The sequence below is a fragment of the Paroedura picta genome, chromosome 5, assembly GCF_049243985.1.
Source record: "Paroedura picta isolate Pp20150507F chromosome 5, Ppicta_v3.0, whole genome shotgun sequence".
In the NCBI taxonomy this organism is placed as follows: domain Eukaryota; kingdom Metazoa; phylum Chordata; class Lepidosauria; order Squamata; family Gekkonidae; genus Paroedura; species Paroedura picta.
This window is the reverse complement of record NC_135373.1, coordinates 52,587,408-52,611,556: the sequence shown is the minus strand read 5'-3', so window position 1 is coordinate 52,611,556 and position 24,149 is coordinate 52,587,408. Positions and strand designations below refer to the sequence as shown.

At 43.8% G+C, this 24,149-nt stretch overlaps 2 protein-coding genes across 3 annotated transcripts in view; one reads left to right on the top strand and one right to left on the bottom strand.

Moving 5' to 3' along the window:
- CCDC3 (coiled-coil domain containing 3) overlaps positions 1-24,149 on the top strand; it is a 43,149-nt gene that overhangs the window by 7,941 nt on the left and 11,059 nt on the right. The window contains exon 2 of the mRNA XM_077337963.1: positions 3,459-3,633. Within this exon, the coding sequence (XP_077194078.1) occupies positions 3,459-3,633 (175 nt within the window). The remainder of the gene's footprint in view (positions 1-3,458; positions 3,634-24,149) is intronic.
- The window catches only part of OPTN (optineurin), an 89,830-nt gene that overhangs the window by 64,566 nt on the left and 1,115 nt on the right, over positions 1-24,149 (bottom strand). The gene's annotated exons all lie outside the window — the stretch shown is intronic.

Genomic DNA, 24,149 nt, shown 5'->3' with positions numbered 1-24,149 from the left:
GGGGGGATGTTGGAGGGAAATACAGCAGGAGTTAAGTTCTGCTTCAGAGAGAGAGCACTAAGAGCTCAGGTCTGGCTCAGAAAAAGAGCAGTCAGAGTGAAGGGTAGCTCTGCTTGGCAATGTAGCGGCGTGGTTTGACTTCTGAAAGAGATTGGAGGAGCCTGTTGTTAGGTCCATCTCTGGCAGTGAGCAGACCTGGGGCCATTTAGTCCGACTGAGGACAGGCTGGTATGGGTAGAATCCTGTATGTTTGTTAGGATCCAGCCTAGTGGCTAATTGTTTATGCTTGCAAGTATTAAAGAAAGTTAAAACTATTCTGTAAATTGATGTGCCTCAGTCAGGTTTTTCTCTTTCTGGAGACCTGTGCTACTGATCTGTTCCTCGAAACCTGCTTGTAATTCAACAAATCTTCTTTGTTCTTAATATATAATTTCTGCCTCAGACCTCCATATTCTGCTTGCGTACCACAACACTTACCTCATAGCAGTGAACATATAGCATCTGAGGGGGAGGTTTAGAGTTTAAAGTAGACCTGGTTCCTCCAAAATCATAGGAGGCTCTATAGGTCCCTTCAGTTGCTAGAAATGCCCTGCTATAGCCTTCAGAAAGTTTTCTGATAAAGGATCCACCTGTCTTCAAATGCCCCCCTAGAGAAATACTAGGCCTATGCATTGAGTCCATCATTCCCACTGAACATAAATCCAGCCCCCCCAAACCCTCAACACATTATCTATATTGGTAATTCTGAAGTTGGCTCTAGATGTGGATTTAAAAATCCACACAATGGGGTCAAGGACAGATGTGAGATTATGGTACAAACTTGGGGAAAGTCCCAGATTTCCAGGAAGCATTATACAAATCCCATCATAAAAGCAATGTCTGCAACTTACTGAAAATCATACAGAAATGTCATGAATCTATGTGGTGAAATCTACATGTTGGTAATTTGTGGAGTTTCTAAGCAACTGGCATCCATGCCTTGGTGAGTGAGTGGGTAGGTGGGGGAGGTGAGAGGGAAAGGCTGATAAAGGTAAAAAATAATAAGGAAATAAAGCAAGAAAAATGAGAAGGAGATACAGCTGAATGGTAGAGGCAGAAAAATGCTGGTGGGCGTAAGAGAAGGAAAAGGTGGAAAAGAGGGAAGGCAGCTGAAGGTAGGAAGGAGAGACACAAGAGGCTGCCAGGAAGAGGGAAAGCAGAGATAGAGTGGGGAAGGAGATGCATGGGAAATAAAATCCCCACATGAATCTGCTTGCACCAAACTATTTCTCACAGAAAGTACAAGAGGAGAGTCTTCACTTCATTGATTCCTCCTGTTTAATCCAGGGGTTCTTGATTGAGATCAGTGGTGAGAAGTCATGACCACAATGTAGATCTGTACCATTCTAATGCACACTGGTGCAAGCATAAGGCAGCCCCCACCCCAGTATAGTTTTCTGTCTGGGCCCACATACCTTTCTACTCCAGCCCAAAAGCCACAGCAGGAGAGTCCAAAGAATAATATATGTTCATTTGTTGTTGCCACCTAGAGGTCTACTTAGTCATTTTTGAGGCATATCATTGGGCATGCCTGAGCATGGGGGACAAGCAGTGGGTTGCTCCTGTTTTGGGGTTGTTCTAGGATACAGGCCTGGATGATGCTTTATGATGCACATCAGTAATAAATATAGTTACACCCACTCTGCTTATCTGATTCAGACCACCTACATTACACAAAGCACTGCAGCTGCTACCCATAATTGGACCATGGCAGCCATGCCTGGAAGGCATAAAGAGATTCATAGGGCCATTCTGCACAGGAAAAAAAAGCCTTATGCCAGCACAATGGTGTAACACTTTAAAAAAGTGCCTCCCAGAATTCCTCACCTGCTGACTCCTCTGCTGCCGTCTTGTACTTTCTGGCATTTCGCACGCCTGCTTGAACTGGCAGAAGAGGGGAATGTTCTAGACATGCTCCTCTCTTCCCCCTGTCAGTCAAGACAGATGGCCAATCACTTTTCTCACTCTTTTAAAGGGACCACAATGCCTGCTATTTTTTTCAAATTATTTGTTTAAACACATATGCGTTTATTCATGGATGCACAGGGCTCCTTTCACTGCAAGCCCTCTTGCAATCCAGAGCCTTGAAGCTTAAAAAAAAATGGGGGGGGGGAATTTGGGGTTTTTTTGTGGGGAAGAGGCATACTTTATGGGCAAACTGGTGGGGAAAAGTTTATTTTATGCTCTGCCTGGATGATTGCGTGTCTATTCGTCACTCCAGGCAGTTAAAAAAAGAGAAAGCCCCGTTCTGGGTTAAGAGAGAGGGAGCAGGCTCAAAGGCAGGCACAGGAGCTGGAGATCTCGCTACTTTGGTCACTTTGGTAATGTACGTGTCTTTGTGCAAGTGTCTTGCTGGCTACTCTCATCCTGCTAGCACTACATGGCAAGGGGAATCTAGTTTTGTGGATTCCCCTGCAAGCACTTTAAAATGGAGGATGTAGCTCCCAGTTTGCAAATGTAATGCTGAATGTTTACGACGTTGTGCAAAACGGGAAAAATATGGCGTTTGGAAACTGTAAGACTCTCACTTTATTAATCGGGTGCAGAATGGCTCACAGTATAGAGGAATAGTTTTACTAGTACCACTACTGCTTGATCAGTCATGCAAGATTTCAAAGCACACAGACATTTGGACACATGCATTGCTCCCCTGTGGTTCACTTCTACTGTTGGGTAGCACACAAGTGGTCAAATCACAGAAGAGGGGTTGCACTGATAAATTTCTTGTTCCTCTTTGGCTACCAGTCCTGCCAGAGAGTAGGGCTGCCAGCTCCAATTTAGGAAATTCCTGGAGATTTGGGGTTGAAGCCAGGAGAGAGGAAGGAACCCAGTGGGTTATAATGTTATAGAGTTTACCTGCCAAAGCAGCTATTTCTCTGGGGAAATGGATTAATGTAATCTAAGAATGTTGTAATGCTCAGTAATTTCCAGACCCCTCTTAAAGGTTGCCAATCATACCAGGAGGAATTATGAAGTAGTTAAGGGCACCCATACTTGACTTGGTCTTCCTAATGGTATCAAAGGGTTGTGAAGCTACCATGATATATATTAAAGTCTATGATTAGTAAGTGGTTTAATGTCACATACTGTTAAAAAAACTCTTGAAGAAATGGCTATTCAGAGAGTCCGCAAATAATCTGCTCTTTAAACAGTCTGCTTTGAAAATATAGCTATGAAATGGGTGCCAATTTAGCAAGCAGAAATAGTCACTATAAGGGCATAGGTAGACACTCTGCCCATTGGTGCTGTTCAAATACCTCTAGGAGGAACAGAAGGTCTTCATTTCTGTGGCTATTGCCCTGGCCTGCTGTCATCCAGGTATGGGCCAACAGGGGCCCAAGGAGAGTACTTTGTATGGAGAGGGGATGGACCTTGCAGTTACCTATCTAAGTACAATCCCTGCTTTTTTCCACCCCCAGAATGGATGAGAACTACAACCTCCTTCCACATGGAGTGAATTTCCAGGATGCAATATTTCCAGACACCCAAGAAAACCGACGGCTGTTTTCAAGCCTCTTCCAGTTTTCCAATTGCACACAAGGGCAGCACGTTCTAAACTTTGCCAGTGACTGGGAGATACAAGAGGACAACAGGGTAAGGATGTGTGAGTTTCCCTTTTTCTCAGCAGGCAGGCAGCCAAACAAAGGTTACTAAATGCTCCCCAGAGCCAACACTCCGGATTCCCTTGCTTTTAAAATCTGTAGTTCTCAGGGCTTGAGCTGGCATGGGATGCAGCTGCCTTCAAGGTCATGGACAGCTAATGTATTTTTAATCAGTATGCATTCAAACAGAGATATCTTTCCTACAACAATCCTTGGTGTATTTCTCCACCCCTCCCTCAAGCTAATAAATCAAGGCATTAGAATCCTGGAATACAAGTAGGGACCCACAAACTTGCAGAGAGGGTACATCCTTTCCTCTTCTTTGCTTCCTTCCCTCTTCTTGAAATATCCTTCCTCTTTCTCCCAGATCCTTTATCTGTCAACCTACCAATCAGTTTTGCCTCCTGCCACTTCTGTCAATCTACACCCTCCCGCTTTGTTAACCTACCCCCTATTTTTCCCCATTCTCCTCTTCCTGATCTGTCAGCCTACCCCCACTTTGCAGGAATTCCCCATCTACTTCCATTGTCATTCACTCCTCCGACTTTTGCTATCTCACTACCTTCCTCTCCCTTGGAGCTCCACTATCCCTACCTTTGTTGCTGTCCCCACCTACCTTCCAGCAGGTAGGAGGCTGGGAGGGGGGAGAAAAGCCTTCTTCCCAACTCAGTGGGAGTGGGGGCTGGAGTGGGCAAGGGAGGAATAACATTCTCCCCCTTTCATCCTCAGTCTTCTGTATTATTATTATTTGCTGCCAACAATGTCAGTCCATAGACAATAAAATCCCATTAAAAAATTAAATACGGAGACACAACATGGCAGTATAACTCATGTACCCTTCCCACTAATGCAACTCCCAGCAGGGGAGGTGAGAGGGAGCCGTAACTGAACATCATCATATGTTCAAGTGGTTGCATCTACTTCTTAAGGAGAAGGGCCCCTCAACTTATCTTCTCTCCGCCCTGGCCTCATCCATAGACCTGGTGGAAGAGCTCCATCGTGCAGGTCCCGTGGAAAGCCGAAAGCTCCTGCGGGGCGTACAACTCTTCCGGGAGCTTGTTCCATCAGGTGGGGGACAGGACTGAAAAGGCTCTGTAAAAGGTGGCTTCATAGGTCCATGGGACCAAGAAATCTGATGCTATAGAAGAGCAGACAGGATCTTCACACCATTTTAAACTACATAGAGTGCTTATGGATCCTTTGGAAGGCATGTTGCATGGCAGTAATCCCCACAAAGGTCCCTCTCCTCTTATTCATGGCCTTCAAATTTCCACAGGTATTTCTGAAACCAGAGTTGACCCTAATCTACCTCATAACACAGTTACCTCATAACACAGTTGTGAGAATAAAATGGATATGAGAACAATGTAAGCTGCTTTGGGTACCCATTGAGGTGAAACATGGAGTATGAATGAATGAAGAAAATAAATAAAAATAGGTCTTCTAGATACTGGAGTCCATGGTCTCAAAAAACAATCATGTCTCAATACCAATACATATCTAAATACCAGCAGTCAAAATATTGCATCACAGTTATTTCAGAACCGGGAGGATTTTAGTAATTGCAGAGAAATAGCAGCTAAAGACATTGGAGTCTGTTGTAGTCTAGGCAACCACACTTCCTGGAGCTCCACTGGGCTCACTGGGCCTTACTTCTGTATAAACACACTCAGAATTGCATCATCACATTCTTTTGTGTTTTCATTGGCTAGTGAGCAATTAGGCCAGACTCACAATCCTAGAACTTGGTTGCAGAAAATGTCTTTAGTGTATTATTTAGTCTGTCATTTTGTCTGTCAGAATGGTAGCCTGAAGGCAATATTTATGCCTAGAGAATAGAAGCAGCTGGCAAGAAATTTTGTTTATTTTTATCTAAGACTGCTCAATTAATGTTTTGCTTGTCATTGTTATGTTGGCCATGCTGTGATTCACTGAAGACTTTTTTTTTCCATTTTATTTTAATTAATAATTGAAGAATTTTCTTTGTATTTTCAAATGTGGCCAACTTAGTCTTTGAGAGAGAACAAGAAACCCAAGAAAACATATTGTTGAGAGAACTGATCTGTTTTGTGTCTGTTTTCAAGATTGGCTAGCCTGCTCTGCAGGGTTGTATGTACTGTGAGTTAGCGCTGCCTAAAGCCTAGTGGGAAAATCTGCATTGGGCAGGCTACAGAGCTGCTGAGGATTTGAAGCTGAATTTGTAGCAATCTGCTGTTCTTTCCCATGCTCCTTTACAAAATCTTCACTCATTTAGTCTCAGTTTCAGGACAGATTAGAGAATGAGACAACATACAGTAGAAATTCCTGTGCAATTCTTGTTTTCTTAGGCCTGGTTTAAACATGCTGGGAAGGCAAAAGAACTCTGGGATCACTTATATCTTTACCGTACCATGCCACCACCCAGTTTTTGGCTTCCCAACTCTGCCTGGGGGAGCATTTGTCCCACTGCACCCCGTCCACCCTGGATGTGTGCTTCCATATGGCAGCCGCAGCAGCGAGGCTCTGCTGCACTGTGGGTTGGCATGAACCTTACTTTAAAAAAAAAAGTGGTATTGTGTAAGAATGCAATAACACATTCTTAAAACAAACAAAAAAATACCCAAGGCAGCTCTACTGTGCTGTGCAGCATGGCAGAGCTGCCTTGGGCAATTTTTTCCCTTCCAGGATGTCGTACTTGGGCGTAAGTGGGGAGAAGCTGGGCCAAGATGGCCAGATTCTTCCACAGACACATGGCCCATGGCAAAGAAGGTGATGCGGATTTATCCACGTTTCCTTCCTGCAGGCCAACTGAAGGCCTGAGTTGTTCCAGGCCTGGGACTGCCGTGGACTGGCTCCGACATCATGTGGCAGCAGAAATTTGGCTCAATCTGCAATGAGTGGTGAGTTGGACCAAATTCCTGGTGTGGAAATGGTCCTGGTATCTCCTATAAACTGGGCTTCTAACCTTTGAATAGTAGAATATTTTTGCTCACTGCCTGGTATCACACTGAAACCTTACTTGCTGTTTGTGTGTGTGTGTGTTTTGTAAATGGTTGAATGATTGACCAAATAAATAAACCTCTGAGTACTGTGGTTGCCGGGTGATCTCTTAACAGAGATCAGTTTCCCTGAAGAAAATTTATGCTTTATAGGGTAGACTGTGTGGAATTATAACCCCCACCTTGCCTTCTACAAGCTCCACAGCTACAATCATGAGGAATTTCCAAAAGCAGAATTGGTGACCCTAGGGATGTACCAAAATGCCTCCGCAGAACTGCCATTGGTCCTCTGTTCCTTTGTTAGGGTTGCCAGATGCAGTGTGGGAAATACTTGGAGAATTGCGGGGCAAAGCCTGGGGAGGACTTCTGTACAGAATTATGCCATCGAGTCCACCTCCAAAGCAGCTGTTTTATCCAGGGGAGCTGGTCATGGTTGTCTGAAGATCAACTACATTAGGAGACCTCCAGGTGCCACCTGGTACAGATGCAGGCCCAGGGTGGACTGGGCCACCTGTTGTCTATAGTCTCTTCCTCTCCCTATAAGGATGCTATCCAAGTTAGCCAGGGAGGACCTTTCTCCAGTGTGTTTGCCTCCATGGCAGAGACTAAACTTATTCCTTCCACATGCCTAGGCAATATGCTGCTGGTCAGCCCATCAGGCACTGTCTGCTATGGAGAGCTTTCTCAAATAAGAAGATTCAGGAGGGGGGAGGGTAGCTGTGTTGGCCTGAAATGCCCCTCCTGGCAACTAACCCCCCTACCTATCAGTAAGGCTTAAGGAAGTCTGTTTGAATGTATCTGAAGAAGTGTGCATGCACACAAAATCTATACCCAGAATTAAAGTTTGTTGGTCCTAAAGGTATTGGCTCAAATTTGTTCAAATACAAAAGCTCAGTCCCTCTGGAAAGCTTTTTTCATAACAGTCATGCTGAGTGCTAAGCTCCCTTCATAAATATGCTAATTCTCCTTTGTCTTCAGAATGAAACAAACTTTGCTAAGGCAACGGGCATTCTTAGGGAGTCCTCTGCTTTCACAAAAGGGAAAGAAATGAACTTGGAAAAAGAAGTGTGCCTGGAGTCCAGTGGAAACCAGGCATTGTTTTGATGTAGTATCACCAAGATGGCTGGTATGACCTATATCTAATATCATTTGACACCCTGGACCAAAACACTTCTTTTATACCCTTCATTTGATAAGAAACATCCCCCTCATTAAAAGCAAATCTCTCAGGAGATTTAGTTATGCCACCATATCTCAAACACCATATACCTAGCTTTTGAAAAAAGGCCTGCAGAGACTTGCAGCACAACCCTATGTCTTGAAGAAATCACACTACACCCTATACTATAGGGCTTACTCTCAACTTATGTATCCTTTATTTAACATTTGCAACGAGACGCTGATTGTTGAATCCCCTGCCCTACAGAAAAACTAGTTTAGGGCCAGCATTTGGGGAGTTCCCTAGGTATTTAAGGGTTGATCCCTGCTTTACAGCTCCTCCCCAAATGGGGACCAGCTGTGCATTTGGCAGGAGCTTAGCAACAGAAACCCTCAAAGCCACCAACAGGATTTTCAGGACCCATCACAAACTTGGCCTTGACCCCCTCACTCAAAATCCTCCCCCCCATTCTATGGACTCTATGGGTGGCCCAGAAAGTTTTTTAAAGCTTCAGACTGAAATAGCATGGGAGCATAGCATATTCTGCCTCTCCCTCCAGTTCCCTCCAATCTGTGACTCTAGTGTCACACTGACTGATGACTGCTCAGATCTTCTTGAAAAACTGCAGCCAGATGACAGCTGAGAAAAGGGGCCAAATCTAACTTTAAAAAAATTAATTCTTCATAGTGAAATTCTAATCTGTATCCAAAATGTGGTTATGCAGCAAAGAGTGGAGATTCTTCTCTGTTGGGTTGCAAATTCCTCCTCCCAATACTGGGTTACAGAATCTTCATTTCTTTCTGTGGCTCTGATGCATATATTAACAACCAGTTGCAAATGACAGTCACTTTATCTGTACAATGAAAAACTGTATGTATTCCCTTTCCCTCTAAGATGAAATCAGAAAAAAAGAGGAGAGTTGAAAGGGATGAAAGATCTGAGAAACTTCAGAAGTGCTTTGGCAATCATCAGTAGGAAACCTGGTATTGCAATTGGATTTTATGTTCAAAAACAACCCCTATAAATTAGATCAGGAAAAAGATGAGAAAACAAGGAAAATATTGGAATGTGACAGATAACCAACAACATCACCGGATTCTCTGTTTAAATGGAGTGAATGGAAGTGCCCTCCTAAAAATAGTTACCTACATCAAAGACTTATTGCAGGCGGTGGCTTAGAAGAATATAACTATGCTTAGGGTGGCACTGGGAGTCATTCCATACTAAATTGCTAGCAAAGAGGCACCTTGCTTTCTGCCTATGCACCTTCCTTCTATAACTTCATCATTATTAAGGCAACATTTCCAATATCACTGATAGGATATCAAAGCCAAACACCAGAGCAATTCTTGACTAATGAAGCAGCCCCCATTCCCTGCAACACTGGTAATGAAAATTTACTTAAAGAGTACAATGGAGATGACAAAATCTTCATTCGGTCTCCTTGTATTTTAGCCCTATTTGGTTCTATCATCCCCAACCCATTCAGTGTATGTATTCCCCATTCATATATATTCTCATATACCAGTGGTTCTCAACCTTCCTAATAGCACTACCTTTTAATACCTTTTAATACAGTTCCTCATGTTGTGGTGACCCTCAGCCATAAAAGTATGCAAGTGTTCTTTCACAAAAATTAGACCGAAACTGACCAACGGCGTGAAGGTCCATTGTTCATGATTGTATATAAATCGTCCCCCCCAAGTTTCACAGTTCAGTTCTGTCTCTTGTCCCACCATGCTGATCTTGCTGTTTTCCGCTGCTCCAGGCATATAAACTAAGGTGACAAGATTTTAACATTGGTAAAGCGGGACACCATTCACCAGGGCGGTTCTTGATTAAAAATTTGATTAAAAATAGAGCAACAAAAAGTTTCATAGAACGCAAAGATAGTATTGTAACCTGTATTTTTTTATTTCAACACAAGTACAATTTGCCAGATACCCCAATATGTACCTCCAAAAGTGGGACAATCTGGTCACCTTAATATAACCGCTCTATCTCAATCTACCCCTCAAGGCTGTTGTGTAAATGACACCCTCCCCAGCCAAGCTGTTTGCCCTGTCATGACCCCTGTGAAAGGGTCGTTGGACCCCCCAAAGGGGTCCTGACCTCCAGGTTGAGAACCACTGTCATATAAAAATTCTGTCATTTCTAGAGATGTGGCACAGGCTGGGGGACAGGCACCAGGAAAGTTCAATAATGGCTGAATTTTGGAAGGAAGAACATGGAAATACTGCTTTGGTAGATGCAACTAATTGGACACGGTCTTTGAAGCACTTGCTTATGTCACTATCAAACCTATATGCTGCCCAATAGTATACAGACCAGCAGAATAGCAGCCATTTTTGTGTAAAAGAAAAAACTGGATATTTGATGAGGTATGGTGAAAACAGCAACTACTAAATGTTGGTGCCTTCCAAAAGCCCAGAAACCGCAAATACAAGAAGCCTCAAATTTATTACATTTTATAGCTTGTTATGATTTCAGAGCCAGCCTCATGAGGTTGAATGTTAGAAACTGGAAATACCATCTCCAACACAGATAAATTGATACAGTTTTTCCTTAAAATGAAACCCGTACCTCCTAATTCTAAAATTGTTGACTAGGACAGTGAGCAGTATTTTCCCATAACTTTTCTGAATCTTCATAATTACTGGATATATTATACGCCTCTTTAAGTCACAACCTGGAAACTATGTACACAGCACCACAAATAAGGAGCAAGAGAAGGCCTTTTACGCACTTGTGGCTTGCTTTGCTTTTGGCTTGTCTGTCAGCCTTTTCTTTTGTGTTCTGCATTTCCTCTCATTTTCACTGCACATGCCTGTCATATTATCTTTTTTGTTCTGTATTGACTCTCCCTTCAGTGCTCAGTTTGCTTTCTGTTCAGGGAACAGGGGTGGGAAAAGGGGTTTCTCTGTTGGCAGCTCTGGAGAGCCACAGCTGTCCCAGGCAGGTCGGCTCCTGTAGCTCCCCTCTTGTGGATTGGTGCCAAGTGCAGTCAGCTCTTGGGGAAAAGGTCCATGGTCAGGATCTGTGTGGCCCAATATATCTGCTGACTCCCAAAATCAGAGCTTGCCATGAGTCAGGGCAGCCCTACAATGGGACATGTTCCTGTTCCTTATTTGCCCAGCCATAAAAAAACAAACAGATAATGGCCTGGCAGCCTTATCTATGTTCTATGGTCAGAGGCATAAATTTCCTTTTTTCCCCTCCAGCCCAAAAAAAGTGACACTGATAAACTATCTAATAAAGGGACATGTCTCAAGGCTTGAACATGATCCATAGTAGAGTAGGGCAGGGGAATGGTGGTGCAAAGAGGCCCCGGGGGGGGGGGGCAGAGCTGGGCTCCTTCCTCCCGCTGAAGAGGCTCCTCAAAGAGCTGAAAAATAGGTCAGCATGACCTCTTAAAGCTTTCCCGGTCAATACTTTTTTTGACCAGCACTCAGATTTTAGCGATCAACTCATTTGGCAAGACTCATTCTGATTGTAAAAAAAAAACAAAAATAAAAAATCACCTATTGGGGAAAGTAAGTCATAGTGGAACTAAGTGGAATATAGTGGAACCTGAGAGTAAATACAGCTTGAAAAATCAATCCTATTAGGAAAAAAAAACCCCATGTCTAATGCAAAGCTGACCAATACAGAGAGACCAAACAGGCTGCAGAAAAAGAAAAAAGAACATTTCAACCCCGCAACACAATATCCAGCTTTTCTCATTGGGTATGCAGAATATATACTCTGCAACTCCTAAGAGAAAAATTGAAGGGGAAAGGGTGCTGAGTACGCATGCAGCATTCGAAGTAAAATCCTGCCGACTCGACTTTAGTGAAAATCAAAAGTAAGTGGTGCATGCCAAAAGGCCCAAATTGGAGGTTCACAATGGGTTTGTGCCTCTTTTGTTTCTTATTTAAGAACTAGCAAGAAATCCCATTGCAAGCAGGAATACAATAGGCACTAGGACCCAGGAGGCACTGGCAGGTGCAGATCTCTCTCTCATAGCAGGAGCCATAGGAGGTAATGAGGGGGCTCGTTCTAGCCGGGAATCAAGGCTCGTTTGCAGTTTGGAGCTCTTTTGCAGTTTGTATCTGTCTGTGTCTCTCTCCCTTGCAGCAGGAGCTATAGCAGGTATCAGGGGTTGTTTGCGGTTTAGCAGGGCTCTCTGTGTCTCTGTGCCTCTGTCTCAGGCATCTGAAAGCAAAGTGGCTAGCGTCCAGAGAAGGAGGGTGGAAGCTGTGGTGGCAGGGCCAATCAGGGTGCGGCCAGCTTTGCTGGCTGCACCCTGATTGGCCCTATTCCAACTCGGACACCCTGGACCATTCCACCCCCCAGGCTGTTTCACAAATATTAAGAGGAACAGCAATGGATTAAGAGGAACAACAATGGAAAAGGGTAATATATTTTGTGACTTTAATAGTAGGATAAGTAATTATGGAATTGCTAGCTATAATACATTTCTGCTGTAATGCTATAGGGTTGGAACCTTCTTAATATTGCCAGCTTTTGTTCAGAAAGATTCAGTTCTAGAAATTAGAACTCTATTGCAGATATTTCTAAGGAGCATCCTAATAAAGCTACATTTCACCAGGTTGCTGGATGGAAACTTTGAAAATGAAGGCCTGATGAAATCTGCCCAAATGGGTAGCATAAATGCCATCAGTGTTACAGTGATATGCTCTTCCCTTTGTTCCATAACTGAAACCCTTTCAAGGGCTATACTTACATGTAAAAATCAATATTAGCAACAACTGAGCTCTTCTCACAAATGCATGGAATCTGCATAGCTCAGAACGCCTGTCCACATACCAGCAATGCAGTTGCACGTTCCCTTTCGTGAAGGCAGCATTTATTTATATCGCTGTCTGCTTCCACAGAAAGTGGTAATTAAAATGTACAGGATTGCTCAAGCCAGTTCTTCCCACAGAATGTTGCTGGAGGCGCTGATGTTGCAGATGGTTTGCGATGCTGGTGCAAAAAGCCTTATGGTGAGAATGCTAACCCGCATTACAAGCAGCTCCTTTGCAGTTTTGGTTCTGCACCTATTAGTTATTAATTACCTCTGCATTCTACTAAGGAGCTTAGGGTGGCTTATGAGTATGCAATCCCATTTTAAGTCTCACAGATCTTTGAAGGAGGCTGAAGAGTTCTCCTTCTAATAAATGCCATGGAATTCAAATCATTATCATAGTATCATAGTGTTGGAAGTGGCCATATAGAACATCTAGTCCAATCTCCTGCTCAATGCAGGATTAACCTTATCCCACAATGGCAAGAACAGTCACTAGGTTAGATCTAAGGGTTCTGTTCCACTAGCAGAAGCATTTCCATTAAACAAAGTGCTTCCCTCCTTGTCTCAAGGAAGACCCTGCGGAGCAGTGACAAATCAAAATAGAAAAATGTGTGCCCAGTGGCTATTGCATGTTCCTTAGTGGCTGCTGCCTTACTGTTGGGGGGCATGCCTCCCACGCTCTGGATTTCACAAGCAGGGTCACTTAAGGACCCAGAAAGGAAGGGCTGTATGAAGTTTTGGGCAGCTGCTGATCTGTGCACTATACAGGACCATTCTTGAAAGAACTGGGGTGGCATGCCACCTTGGCACAAGGACCCAGCAGCAGCCCGCTGTGGCTGCTGCCATGCATAATCGGTCATAGTGACATCCCAAACATGGGCTGTTTGGTTGGAGAAACACCCCAAAGCACCGAACAGGAGTTAGATGAGTCTGTTCTATGAAGCTTTCTGGAGCAAATTCTCTGCCTTTGGTAACGTCTCTGTACCAAGATCTGCATTTCTTTGCAGCAGGTAGTTGGATTAACAGTAATCTCATGTGGGCTGTTGCAAGGTACCAGTAAGAAAATAGTTAAAATGGTACCTCCCATCTTCTGCTTTAAGCCACCCAAGACAGACAGGACCAGCAGGAATCAAGTTAATTCCATCCCTGGCTGAAGACTTTCTTGAAAGGATCAGGAAGCAGTAGGCATTCTACAGGTGAACAACACCTATCACAGAAGGTGAATCCAGGACAAAACATAGTAAACAGAGATCAGCATCAGAGACATCCTTCACCATGTCCACCAATCCCCATCAACTCATCTCTGCATTGTGATACTGATCTCTGGGTTGTGTAGTAGCAGGGCTGCACAAAACTGGGCTGCAGTGGATGGATGTGGGCTCTTTGTTAGACTGAGCTAGATCTTTGTTCTTTTTCACTCAATGCAGGGGATCTCCAGAGGGAGGGAGTCCTTTTGCAAAGCCTGTATTCCTTTCAGTGGAGATGCCAGGGATTGAACTGGGCATGTTCTGCGTGCCAAGCACATGCTGTACTACTGAGCTATGGGCCCTCCTAACTGAAGCAGGCACCATGTGCCAACTTCAATATCTGTGTGGATTTTTAAGTGCTGCTTAAATGAAAGGCATGAAGGATCCCAGCTTATTCTCTTGGCAGAGTTAAAATTCAGCAGCCTCCAGAGAAGTTAGCCCACAGGCACTTGACACTAACCGATACTTAGCTCCTGGAATGTTTGCAATTTGCTATCCAAATGGATAGCTACTGCTGAGCACTCGAGCACACATACCAATGTTCCAGCCGCAATGGGTTAATTGGGAACCCTTTCATAAGCCAAGGGGGAAATGGTGGCATGCTGCTTCCTCGCTTAAAGCTGTTGGTAATTATCCAAAGCTGCTGTTTTAATACATCCTGCCAAGTGCACTATGTCACTCAGGGTCTCCTGGCAAGATCTGCTGTACTGCAGATTCACTGTAGGCATCCTACCCCTGCATATGGATTTAATTCATACAAAACAGACTTGCTTTTCATCACTGCAGAGGGTGGGGAAGTCAAGAAAGCTGCAGATAGCAATGGGCATGTTTGTGAGAATGGGGTTTATTTAAAAGTATTTGGTCTTTCACTTCTTAATTATCTCTTCAATTACTTCTAGCACAATTCTTTGCTCTCAGCAGTAATCAACCAGATGCTCCATGGACAGTTACAAGTAAGGCCCATGGAAACAGCTGTCCCCATCAGCTCCTGGTACCCCAAAGCTATGCTACCTTTTTGACTATGCAGCCAAATATAGGGGTCATTCCACACTTAGAAAATGTAATGAAAAGGTCACCTCTTGCAGACACTTTTTTTGGGGACATTTTATACGACGTCGTCAGCATCCAGTGTTCCAGCAGCAAACCGGAAGCTACATCTTCCATTTTAAAGCGGTAGTTGGGGAATTGCACAAAGTGGATTCCCCCAACTATGTTGTGCAAGTGGGAGGAGAGCAACCAGCAACCACTAGGTAAATAGCTGTGTGTACCCAAAATGGACAGAAGTAGCGTGATCTCTATCTCTAGCACCTGCCTTCATGCCCGCCTCCTTTACCCTTCTCCCTGGAATTGGGCTTTTTTTTTGTAGCAAGATGCCTGGAGCAACAAATATGTGTTGCTTGATCCAGGCAGAGAAAAAAAAATCCCACCCACGAGTTGGCACAAAAATTATGCCGCTCAACCCCCCCCCCCCCCCCCCCAATCAGGAAAATAATTATTTCTGTTGATTTTCAAGTATCATAATTCCAAAACGGGGTGGCATTAAACTATGCACTATGCATCTATAGGCATAGCAATATAGGCATAGGCATAGCAATGGAGAAGTTTTACTTTTAAAAAATGTTCACTTGCCCTTTAAAGCTGGGAGAAAGGTGATTGGCTGGCTGCCATGATTTACATGTGGGGGGAGACTCACGGGTATAGCGAGGCCCTCTCCGCCATTTTAATCAGCCGTTTGCAAAGTGCCAGGAAGCGCCAGGAAGCGGGAGAAAGTGGTAGAAGAAAGTGAGAATACAAGGAGGTGAGAAATAGGTGTGTGTGTGTGTGTGATTTTTAATAGCGTTAAGCAATTGCTCTGACTTAACACTATGTTCTTAGATGTGCAGAATGGCCCTAGGTCATCACAGGCCCCAGTGCATCTGAAGTTGCTTGGAGTAGCAGCAGAAAATGGGGGAGGGGAATTGGCATCACATTAATGCCAGACATCAGTTCTGGCACAAACACAGAAGTGGCATCATCATATCATGATGATATTCTAGAATCCATCCAAAACTCTATGGTAAAATCTCCCCAGGATCTGCTTCCCAATGCTCCCAGTAGTTTCTGAAATACCTTGAATGGACCTGTGTGCATCACCACTGCATCATAAATGTTACCAAGCGTTCAGAGATGAATTTACACATTAGTTTGCTATTCCAAAGATTTACAAGTATAAAATTCATTTATTCAAGTCCTCTTTGTGGTTCTGTCATTAGAGATTTCTTTTGCTAATTTCCAAAGCAACTGGAGGAATCAAAGACCCGCAAAAGTATGCAGGAAAAGAGAGGCCATTATCCTTTACTCCCAAAAGATTGTTTTTAAAGAAACTTCCCTTGAAGTTACACTGCCACCCTCAGAAGAGCTAGGAGTCCATTTAAGTTAATGGGCTTAGAACGGCTACTTAGAGGAGCTTATGAAATTAATAATGAAAATCAGCAGCAGTCTTCTTCAATATCAATATATCTGACCCAGCTTTAAATCCCCACTCTGCCACGGAAGTTTGCTGGGTGACCCTAGCATTAGACACACATTCTCAGCCAAATCAGCTTCTCCTAATTGTCATTACTAGAGGGGTATGGGTTGGGTTCTGCTCACCACATAGTCTGTCTCAGGCACTTACTTTGACCCTAAGATAAAAAAATGAGAAATGCAATTTTCAGGTTCAAGTAACATCAAAATGTACACAGACCTGGTTATCATTTTGTACCATTTCCTATAAGTGTATCTAGAAATATCTTTGTGATATGCTTATTTAAAGAAAAGCACATGTTTGTTTATTCTTTTAACAGATTGTTAGGTAAAAGCAGACATCTGAAAACAAGGCTAGGGCAAAAAGGGAATGGGAAGATGCCTAGCCCACAGCTCCAGATGTGAAAATAAACGAGGATTCATATAGACTTAAAAGCACAGCCTCTGTCCTGATTTGTCCTCTTTTTCCATTTATTGTTTTGCCCTTTTTCAAGTGCCTAGATTTTGCAGAAGCAAAGAATACAGCCAAGATCCTGATGTTATGTGACTTGCTCTTAACTGAAGACAACAGGAAAAGGAAATTACTTGGGGGTTAAGCTGGAAAATGTCCTCTAATAAAGTGTGGTCCAGTTTTTAAGAGGTTCCATCTGTATTTTCCATTAGAGATTTCTCCTAAGTGCCAATCTGGATTGCAAGATGCGAGAATAAATGTCAAAATACATAGAGCAGGTTAAAATATGCCTGGGGCTGAAAGATCACATATTCCATAAGCCTCAAACAGCACTGCAGGTCCAGTTTACTGGCAGCTGGATGGATTTCAGTTGCTTTCAAAGACATTTACCAAATGCTCTGATATGGGCAAAAAGGCTCAAAACACTCTATGAGCTGGAAAGCTGCAACAGCTCAAAGGAAGAAACAAAAGCTTCCCACCAATAACAGAACTGGACTTAGACAGAATCAAACACATTGTAGGGAAATAAACAGGGGTGAATCATATGTGTTACCCTCAGCTCTTTAGAGGAAGGGTAGTATAAAACTGTGACAGGTAGATTGTGCGGAAATATGGTGTCAAGTTGCTACTGACTTATGGCAACCCTGTAGGATTTTCAAGGCAAGAAAGCAACATTGCCTGCCTCTGGGTGGCAACCCTGAACTTCCATGGTGGACTCCCATCCAAATATTTACCAAAAGTGCTGCCTCACTTCAAAGAGCTGATGAGATCAGACCAGCCCAGGCCAGCCACCACTCATCACCACCCACCACCTCTGGTCTGCAATCAAACAGGTTTTGTGAGGGTTTTATTGAGAAAACAATTTGACCAAGATCTCAGAAATAGAACACATATGCATTCATTCTCTCTCTCTCTCCCTATTCCAACTCGCACAGCCAGGACATTCTTCACCCCCAGGGCTGTTTCACAAATATTAAGAGGAACAATGGATAAAGGATGCGGACAGTCACTTTCCAAAGAATCTCTTCCACAGCCTCAAACTAGATTAGGACAGGCAAACCCTGCCTCTCCTGTCCGCCCACAGTAGTTTCCAGCGTGGCACTTGAGGCACTCAAAGTTTACTATTAAAAACTGCAAGGAACACAAGGGCCCATTGACTCTTAAAGAGATGATACTCTTGGGTGTAGAACCGGAGATTAGATGAGACCAAGAATTATTGGTTGAATCCAGCAAATGTGTTCTGCTAGTAGCAGTGCTTTCCTCAAAAGAGAACTCCTTCCACTGAGTACAGTGCATCAGCTAGTGAAAAGGATTTGCTGGATCCAGCCTGTGGTTTTTCACTGAACTCTTCCTGCTCCATTTAAACTGTTCACAACAAAGTTCCCTAGCAGAAGCTTTCTGTGTTATGTTAAGCCAACATGAGTGGTCTTCATTCTTCGAAGTCAGTGGCATTCTCAAGCCACTGGAATGTCTCCCACCCATAATAAATTATCCTTGCTATTGAAAACACTTAACAGATGTTAAGGAGATGAAACAGCAGCTTCATCCTTTCCACTAAATTGAGACATTCTTAAACAGACACCAGTGCAGAACATTCTTCTGGTTACAAGGAGACTATTTCGGCTTCAGAACTTCCAGGCGCAACTTATTTTTACTTAATGCCTGTCCTTAGTAAGGACAGGACATGTTGGTGGCGTATGTGTTGCAAGTGCCAGATAAAAACCACAAATCTTTTTTCTTCCTTGTTGGGTACAATAGAGGTTGGATGGGGGCACCCATGGAATTAGACCATCTGGCCCAATATTTTTGAAACTTGAGGGTTCTTTGGAGGAGAAACTCTTGCAGCTTTGCTTTAAATTTGATGCCTCTGCTCAAACCCCAGCCCCTCCATCCCATGAAGGAGATGGAAAGGGAAATTTCCCATTGACTTTAATGGCACCGAATCACTTCAGATTCATCCGAATTGACTTGGCTGAATACAAGCTGGGGAAGGCACTGGCAAACCACCCCGTATTGAGTCTGCCATGAAAACGCTAGAGGGCGTCACCCCAAGGGTCAGACATGACTCGGTGCTTGCACAGGGGATACCTTTACCTTTACACCTTAGAGAACCCTAAACATCATAGCGCATATACTGTAGCTCAGTTCAATGCCCTTCCATCTGCTCTGATAGAAGGGAGGTATTCATGTATTTCTTATGCTTTTCGCTTATGCCCATGTCAGTCAGGAATAGTAGAATCCATTGAACATATGCTTCTGTATTGCCAGTTTTACCAGGATATTCGCACCCAGCTGGCTGCATGTGGAGGAGGAGTGGGGAATCAAAGCCGATTCTCAAGATTAGAGTCTGCAGTTCTTAACCACACTGGCTCTCTACTTGCAAACATAATACGCACCAATGAAAGGCCCGCAGGATTTGCAATCCCATGTAAAATATGGAAGATGGCTAATAGAATACAAACAGGCTCTGGTAGTTGTGCAGCCCTGTAGTTTAAATGGGACAAAATACCAGATTCAAAATGTGATTGTGGTGCAGCCTGCCAAATTGTTTTCCATCTGTCACAGGAATGTGAGTGTTGTGCTTTCCTAGGGGGTGTGAGAGAGCTCTTTGTACTCTCCCCCAGCTGCAACTGAGTGGATTCAAAGCTTAGGTATTGCTATTTAGAGGGATTGCCCAATCTGTCTGCATTGTTGTACCTACTTGGCTATATGTCTGTTCCACATAATATAAGGCCTTGGAGGAGGAGCGTGTCTCATGGCTTAAGTGCCACTCAGTGCTTAACACCCACTCAGAGTAGTTGTCCCATCCCTAAGTGCCTCCTCCTCTAACCGGTGATCTTCAAGCAATGACTGGACAGATATACTTATCTAGGATTCTGCACTGAGCAGAGGGTTAGTCTAGATGACATGTAAGGCCCCTTCCAACTCTATGAGTCTATGATTGGCCCCAGGTCAACCATCATGCTTCCAAGGAGGAGTGGGGATTTGAACCTCCAAGCTAACTACACCACCAGGATGGCTTGCAGACTAGGCAGTGCTGGCCTAGATGAAGCAACAGTCTGACTTCATAGAGGGCAGCTGCAAGTTTTCATATTTTCCCTACAATCACAATAGTCCTGTAGGGCCTCATTCAGCAACTGTAAAGGAGAGGTAAGCATGATCTTAAAACATGGTTCAAGTTGAAATGGGTTTACTCACTGAAACAGAGACCAAGCATACACCTCCAAACTACCCTTGGAGAGCATCGTATTTTGCTGGGTTTGCCATCAAAAACAAATTCCCTGCTGAGCAACATCATACATCTAACAGGCATCAATTCGGCCTCATAAATTCCACTTAGGAAAAGTGCTATTTTGAAGTACAGGGGGAAATCACTCCAACAGCCTTCCGCATGACAAATGTGCAAGCAATATTTAGTTATGCCAGCTGACCCAGAAGCTTTCCTTATTTCTACAATGAGACATCACATTTCCCCAGTAGCTTAAAAAGTTAAGTATTTTGGTAAGCCTGTTTCTTTGGGTAAGCCAAATTACCTGCTTTCAAAGTTTCTATACCATTCAATAGCGTAACCTGCTTGTCCCATGAATCATGACTGGAGCCAATAGCTACTGAAATCTATGTCTTATTGTCCACTCCTTGGTTGGGGGCTCAATTTAGCCATTTGAGACTGAGCAGCAGGAAATGCATACTGTTTGGCAACTGGATGGGCAAGTGGAAGTCTTGGCTGGCAAAACTGTGTCATGTGCAATTGGGGAAACTGTTGTGGATCAGCTGCTCCACTGGCATATTTGTACAGAGGTTCCAGAAACATGGCAAGTCTTTTATCTCCACACAGGGTGATTGCCTCTGCCCACATGAATCCCTTGCAGCTGGAAAAACAGGGAACACTTCCATGGAAAAACCAATGAATGGGTTCTCTGTGCAATTTGATTGTGCATGCATCATAAGCATGTACTAGGTACCTTTGCTGGCAAGGTATGACTTAATCAAGCCACATGATGACAGTGTTTTATTTTGTTTTAAGAATTATAGCTGTAACATGCAAAAGTGAAGTATTTTGCTCCTGTTTGAAAAGAGAGCAACATATCTCATTTTATGCAGACATGAATGGCCTCATTTATGGATACAGTCACCTGTTAGTTCTGCTCTGATGGGCACCTCTGGGCACTTGAGATCCTGGGGTGCCAGAGCTGAAAAAGCATCTATTCTGTTTTGAGCATCCAATATGACACACTGCATTTTTCTAACTGGAGTACAAGAACAGTGGGCTGCTGAGGCATGGTGAAATATTGAAAGGGAACACTGAAAACAACATAGTAATTGGCATCTGTGAGTGGCTGAAGGGAAAGTAGAGAGGAGAGCCACAGAAAGAGTCACTTAGATCTGTTTACATTCAGTGGTGAAGACCATGAAAGGCTGGGTGAGTGTACTGGAGAAGGCTCAGGAACTTGGATGACAGCGGAAGCAAGGAAGGGGGGAAAGGGGAGGAAGATTACTGTGTGCACAGGACAGTTTTGCTTTGACTAGAGTTTGCCAGGATTCATTCACTCCAGATATGGCTAAATGGGTGCCACGGAATGATCAAAGGCAAAGGAGGACACGGTTGCTTTGCTTTGCAGCAGTTCAGAAGCATTTTAGCTTTCTGTCACCTCTGCCTGACAGCATGGGGTGGCAGGAGGGATGGACGGGCTCTTATCATCCTGTCTTCTTGGAACAATCATGTCTAATTCAGCCTTGTGATTTAAAATTTATGTTGGCCTTACCAGTTTTATCATGCCAGTGCATCTCCTCCCACATCCTCCTTTAGTCCTTTCAAATGAGAAGAAAAAGGGCTGAATATGTTGGGAGAATAGACCTTTGGCTGGATCTTCCCAGCACCCAGAGTTCTTGTACCTCACCACTTCCTTCCAGCAAACAGCAACGGAGCCTCTTGCACCTAAGCCCTTTCCCTAAGCTTTCCCACAATCTCCCCTTTCTGTTCGGTCCTTTCTTTCTTTCTTCACTCCCACTGGCTGCTGCTTCTGGCTCCATCAGCCCCCCCCCCCTTACTGATTTTCCGGTAGGGTTGCCACTGGCAGGGGATACGGTTGCTATGACCAGGTTGGGAAGCTGCTGGAGATTTGGAGATGGAGCCTGAGAAGCACAGGAACCTAAATGGGGTACAAGGCCATTTTCTCCAGTGGAACTGATCTCTGGAGTCTGGAGATGTATTTCCAAGGGGTCCCTGGGTCCCACCTGAAGGCTGGCACCCCTATTTTCTGGTCACTTCTGGCTCTCATCCCAATGTACACTTCCAGCTAAGAGCACATAGTTTCCCTTAGCTAGAAGTTGCCAGACTCTGCCCACAGATCTGGTCTGTCACTCTAGAAACTTTGAAGCACCAGGCAAGGATGCAGTTGAAGCGCTGCTCACCCCATTACTATCGACCAGTACATTAAACATTCTTCCTATTGAGGGGACATCTTAAGAGGCAACAGGACAGTTCTGATCTGGAGCATACTTGTAGAGCAAGAAAGTGGGACTCAAAGAAACATAGCAAGAATTAGGTAATTAACAGTTTAATTGTTTTACATTCTTTTAGATTTTAACTATATTTATTTATTGCAGTAATTTGCTGATTTATATTTTATTTTTGTATGTTTTAGGAGTCAGCTCAAAGGTCACTTCTAGGGATACAATGGAAAAATACAATGGAAATGCTATTTAAGAAAGTATCAGAAGCAGAGAAGGGGAAGGAGTTGAGCAAAGAGAGGCCTGATGCTGCAACTCTTTATAGGAACATCTATCACTAGCAGCCTGTCCATGCAAACATTTACGATCAGTTTTTACCCTGTGTAATAGTTGTGGCTTTCCCTATAGAAGTTTTTGGGCGAAAGTGCTGAGACTTCAGCTGGAGAACTTCCACTCCCCGCCCAGCTTTTGGAACAGAGGAATTTAACCTCATGCAAGTCTCTTGTGTAATGATACCCTTAGTCTCCACAGATCAGAAGTAGAGATTTCTTATGAAGAGACTGTTTGTTACCAAGAAAGGACATTATCAAGCCCATCAATTCTAGCCAGCTAAGAACCAACTTGTCTAAGAAATTCTGATGACTGCCTCCAGCCTGTTTCCAACAAGCAAGCTTTCCCTTTTGCTACACTCACTCTGAAATGCTTTTCTGTCCCAGGAAAAACTTCCCAGTCATAGACCCTGAGGCTCAATGCTTCTTCTTCTGGATTGTTTTGGCCACCCAGAGAATGTTGCAAAACAATAAAGCATAAATATTCTCTCTCACATCATTCCTTGTGGTAATAGCCTTTAAATATAACTTTGCAATTGCCAAGCTTACCCGATATTGCCAATGGCTTCCATCCAGTATTAATAATTTTATGCTTCATTAATAATAAGATTTCAAAATAGAAAAATTGCAGACTGGAAAAAACTTGTCTTGGGATATCCACAGATCCTTAGAAGCAAGCTACTCCTCACCATCAATACTAGCTCTCTGTCCTTCTCTGTTAACCACCTCACCATCTCTCTGCCTGCCTGTACATCCTTTTGCTGTTCCAGCTGTAACTTCTCAGCTGCCCAAAGCTTTCTGAGACAGATCTACACCTTCTCCCTCTCTTTTTGAATATCAATGTGCTATGCCTTCACTATCCATTTAAGCATCTCTACAAAAACCCTAGTTTAAAGGAGGCCTTTGGTTCAACCAAACCTTCATTTCCAACTGAAACCAAGCAGCATTGAACCCTATTTATCCTTTGTTGAGCACATTTCTTCTTCCCTTCCCTTCATGGTCTATTCTAGAGTGCAAAGGTAAAGAAAGACATTCTCATGGCAGTCCTGCGCTGGCTAATGTAATGGGTTTGTTAGGCATTTGCAGAAGAAGATTAGCAGGTAAACAAAGAGCACTTAACTTGTCCTGTGCCCACCAGCCAGTTCTCTCTTGCAGATTCCCTCCCAAGATAGAGGGCCATTTCGCACGGCTTCAAAGTAGCACAATGGTTGCTATTTGGAAATGCTACTAATTTGCCATAACCCACGACGTCGTAGACAATCTGCAACAATCCTGAAACCAATCAGCAAAAAGCGCTTCGTTGTGGCGCTTTCAGGGGAATCCAGAAAAGTGGATTCACCCTCCGGATAGCGATACACTCCTGCAACCAATCTGCAACAGTAGCGCTAAAGACCTGTGCGTTACCATTGTTGCTGGTTCTTCAAAGTCCCTCCCCCTGGCTCTCTCCTCCAAACTTCCGGCGAAGCGATCGCCATTTTTTTTTCTCTGAGCGAGCGGGGATAAACGCACCAGCGAGCCTCTTTCTGTTTAGAGGCTTCCCTGGCTTCAGTCCTTCACCTTTAGTCACTAAGCACAAACCACTGAAAAGCCCGTTTG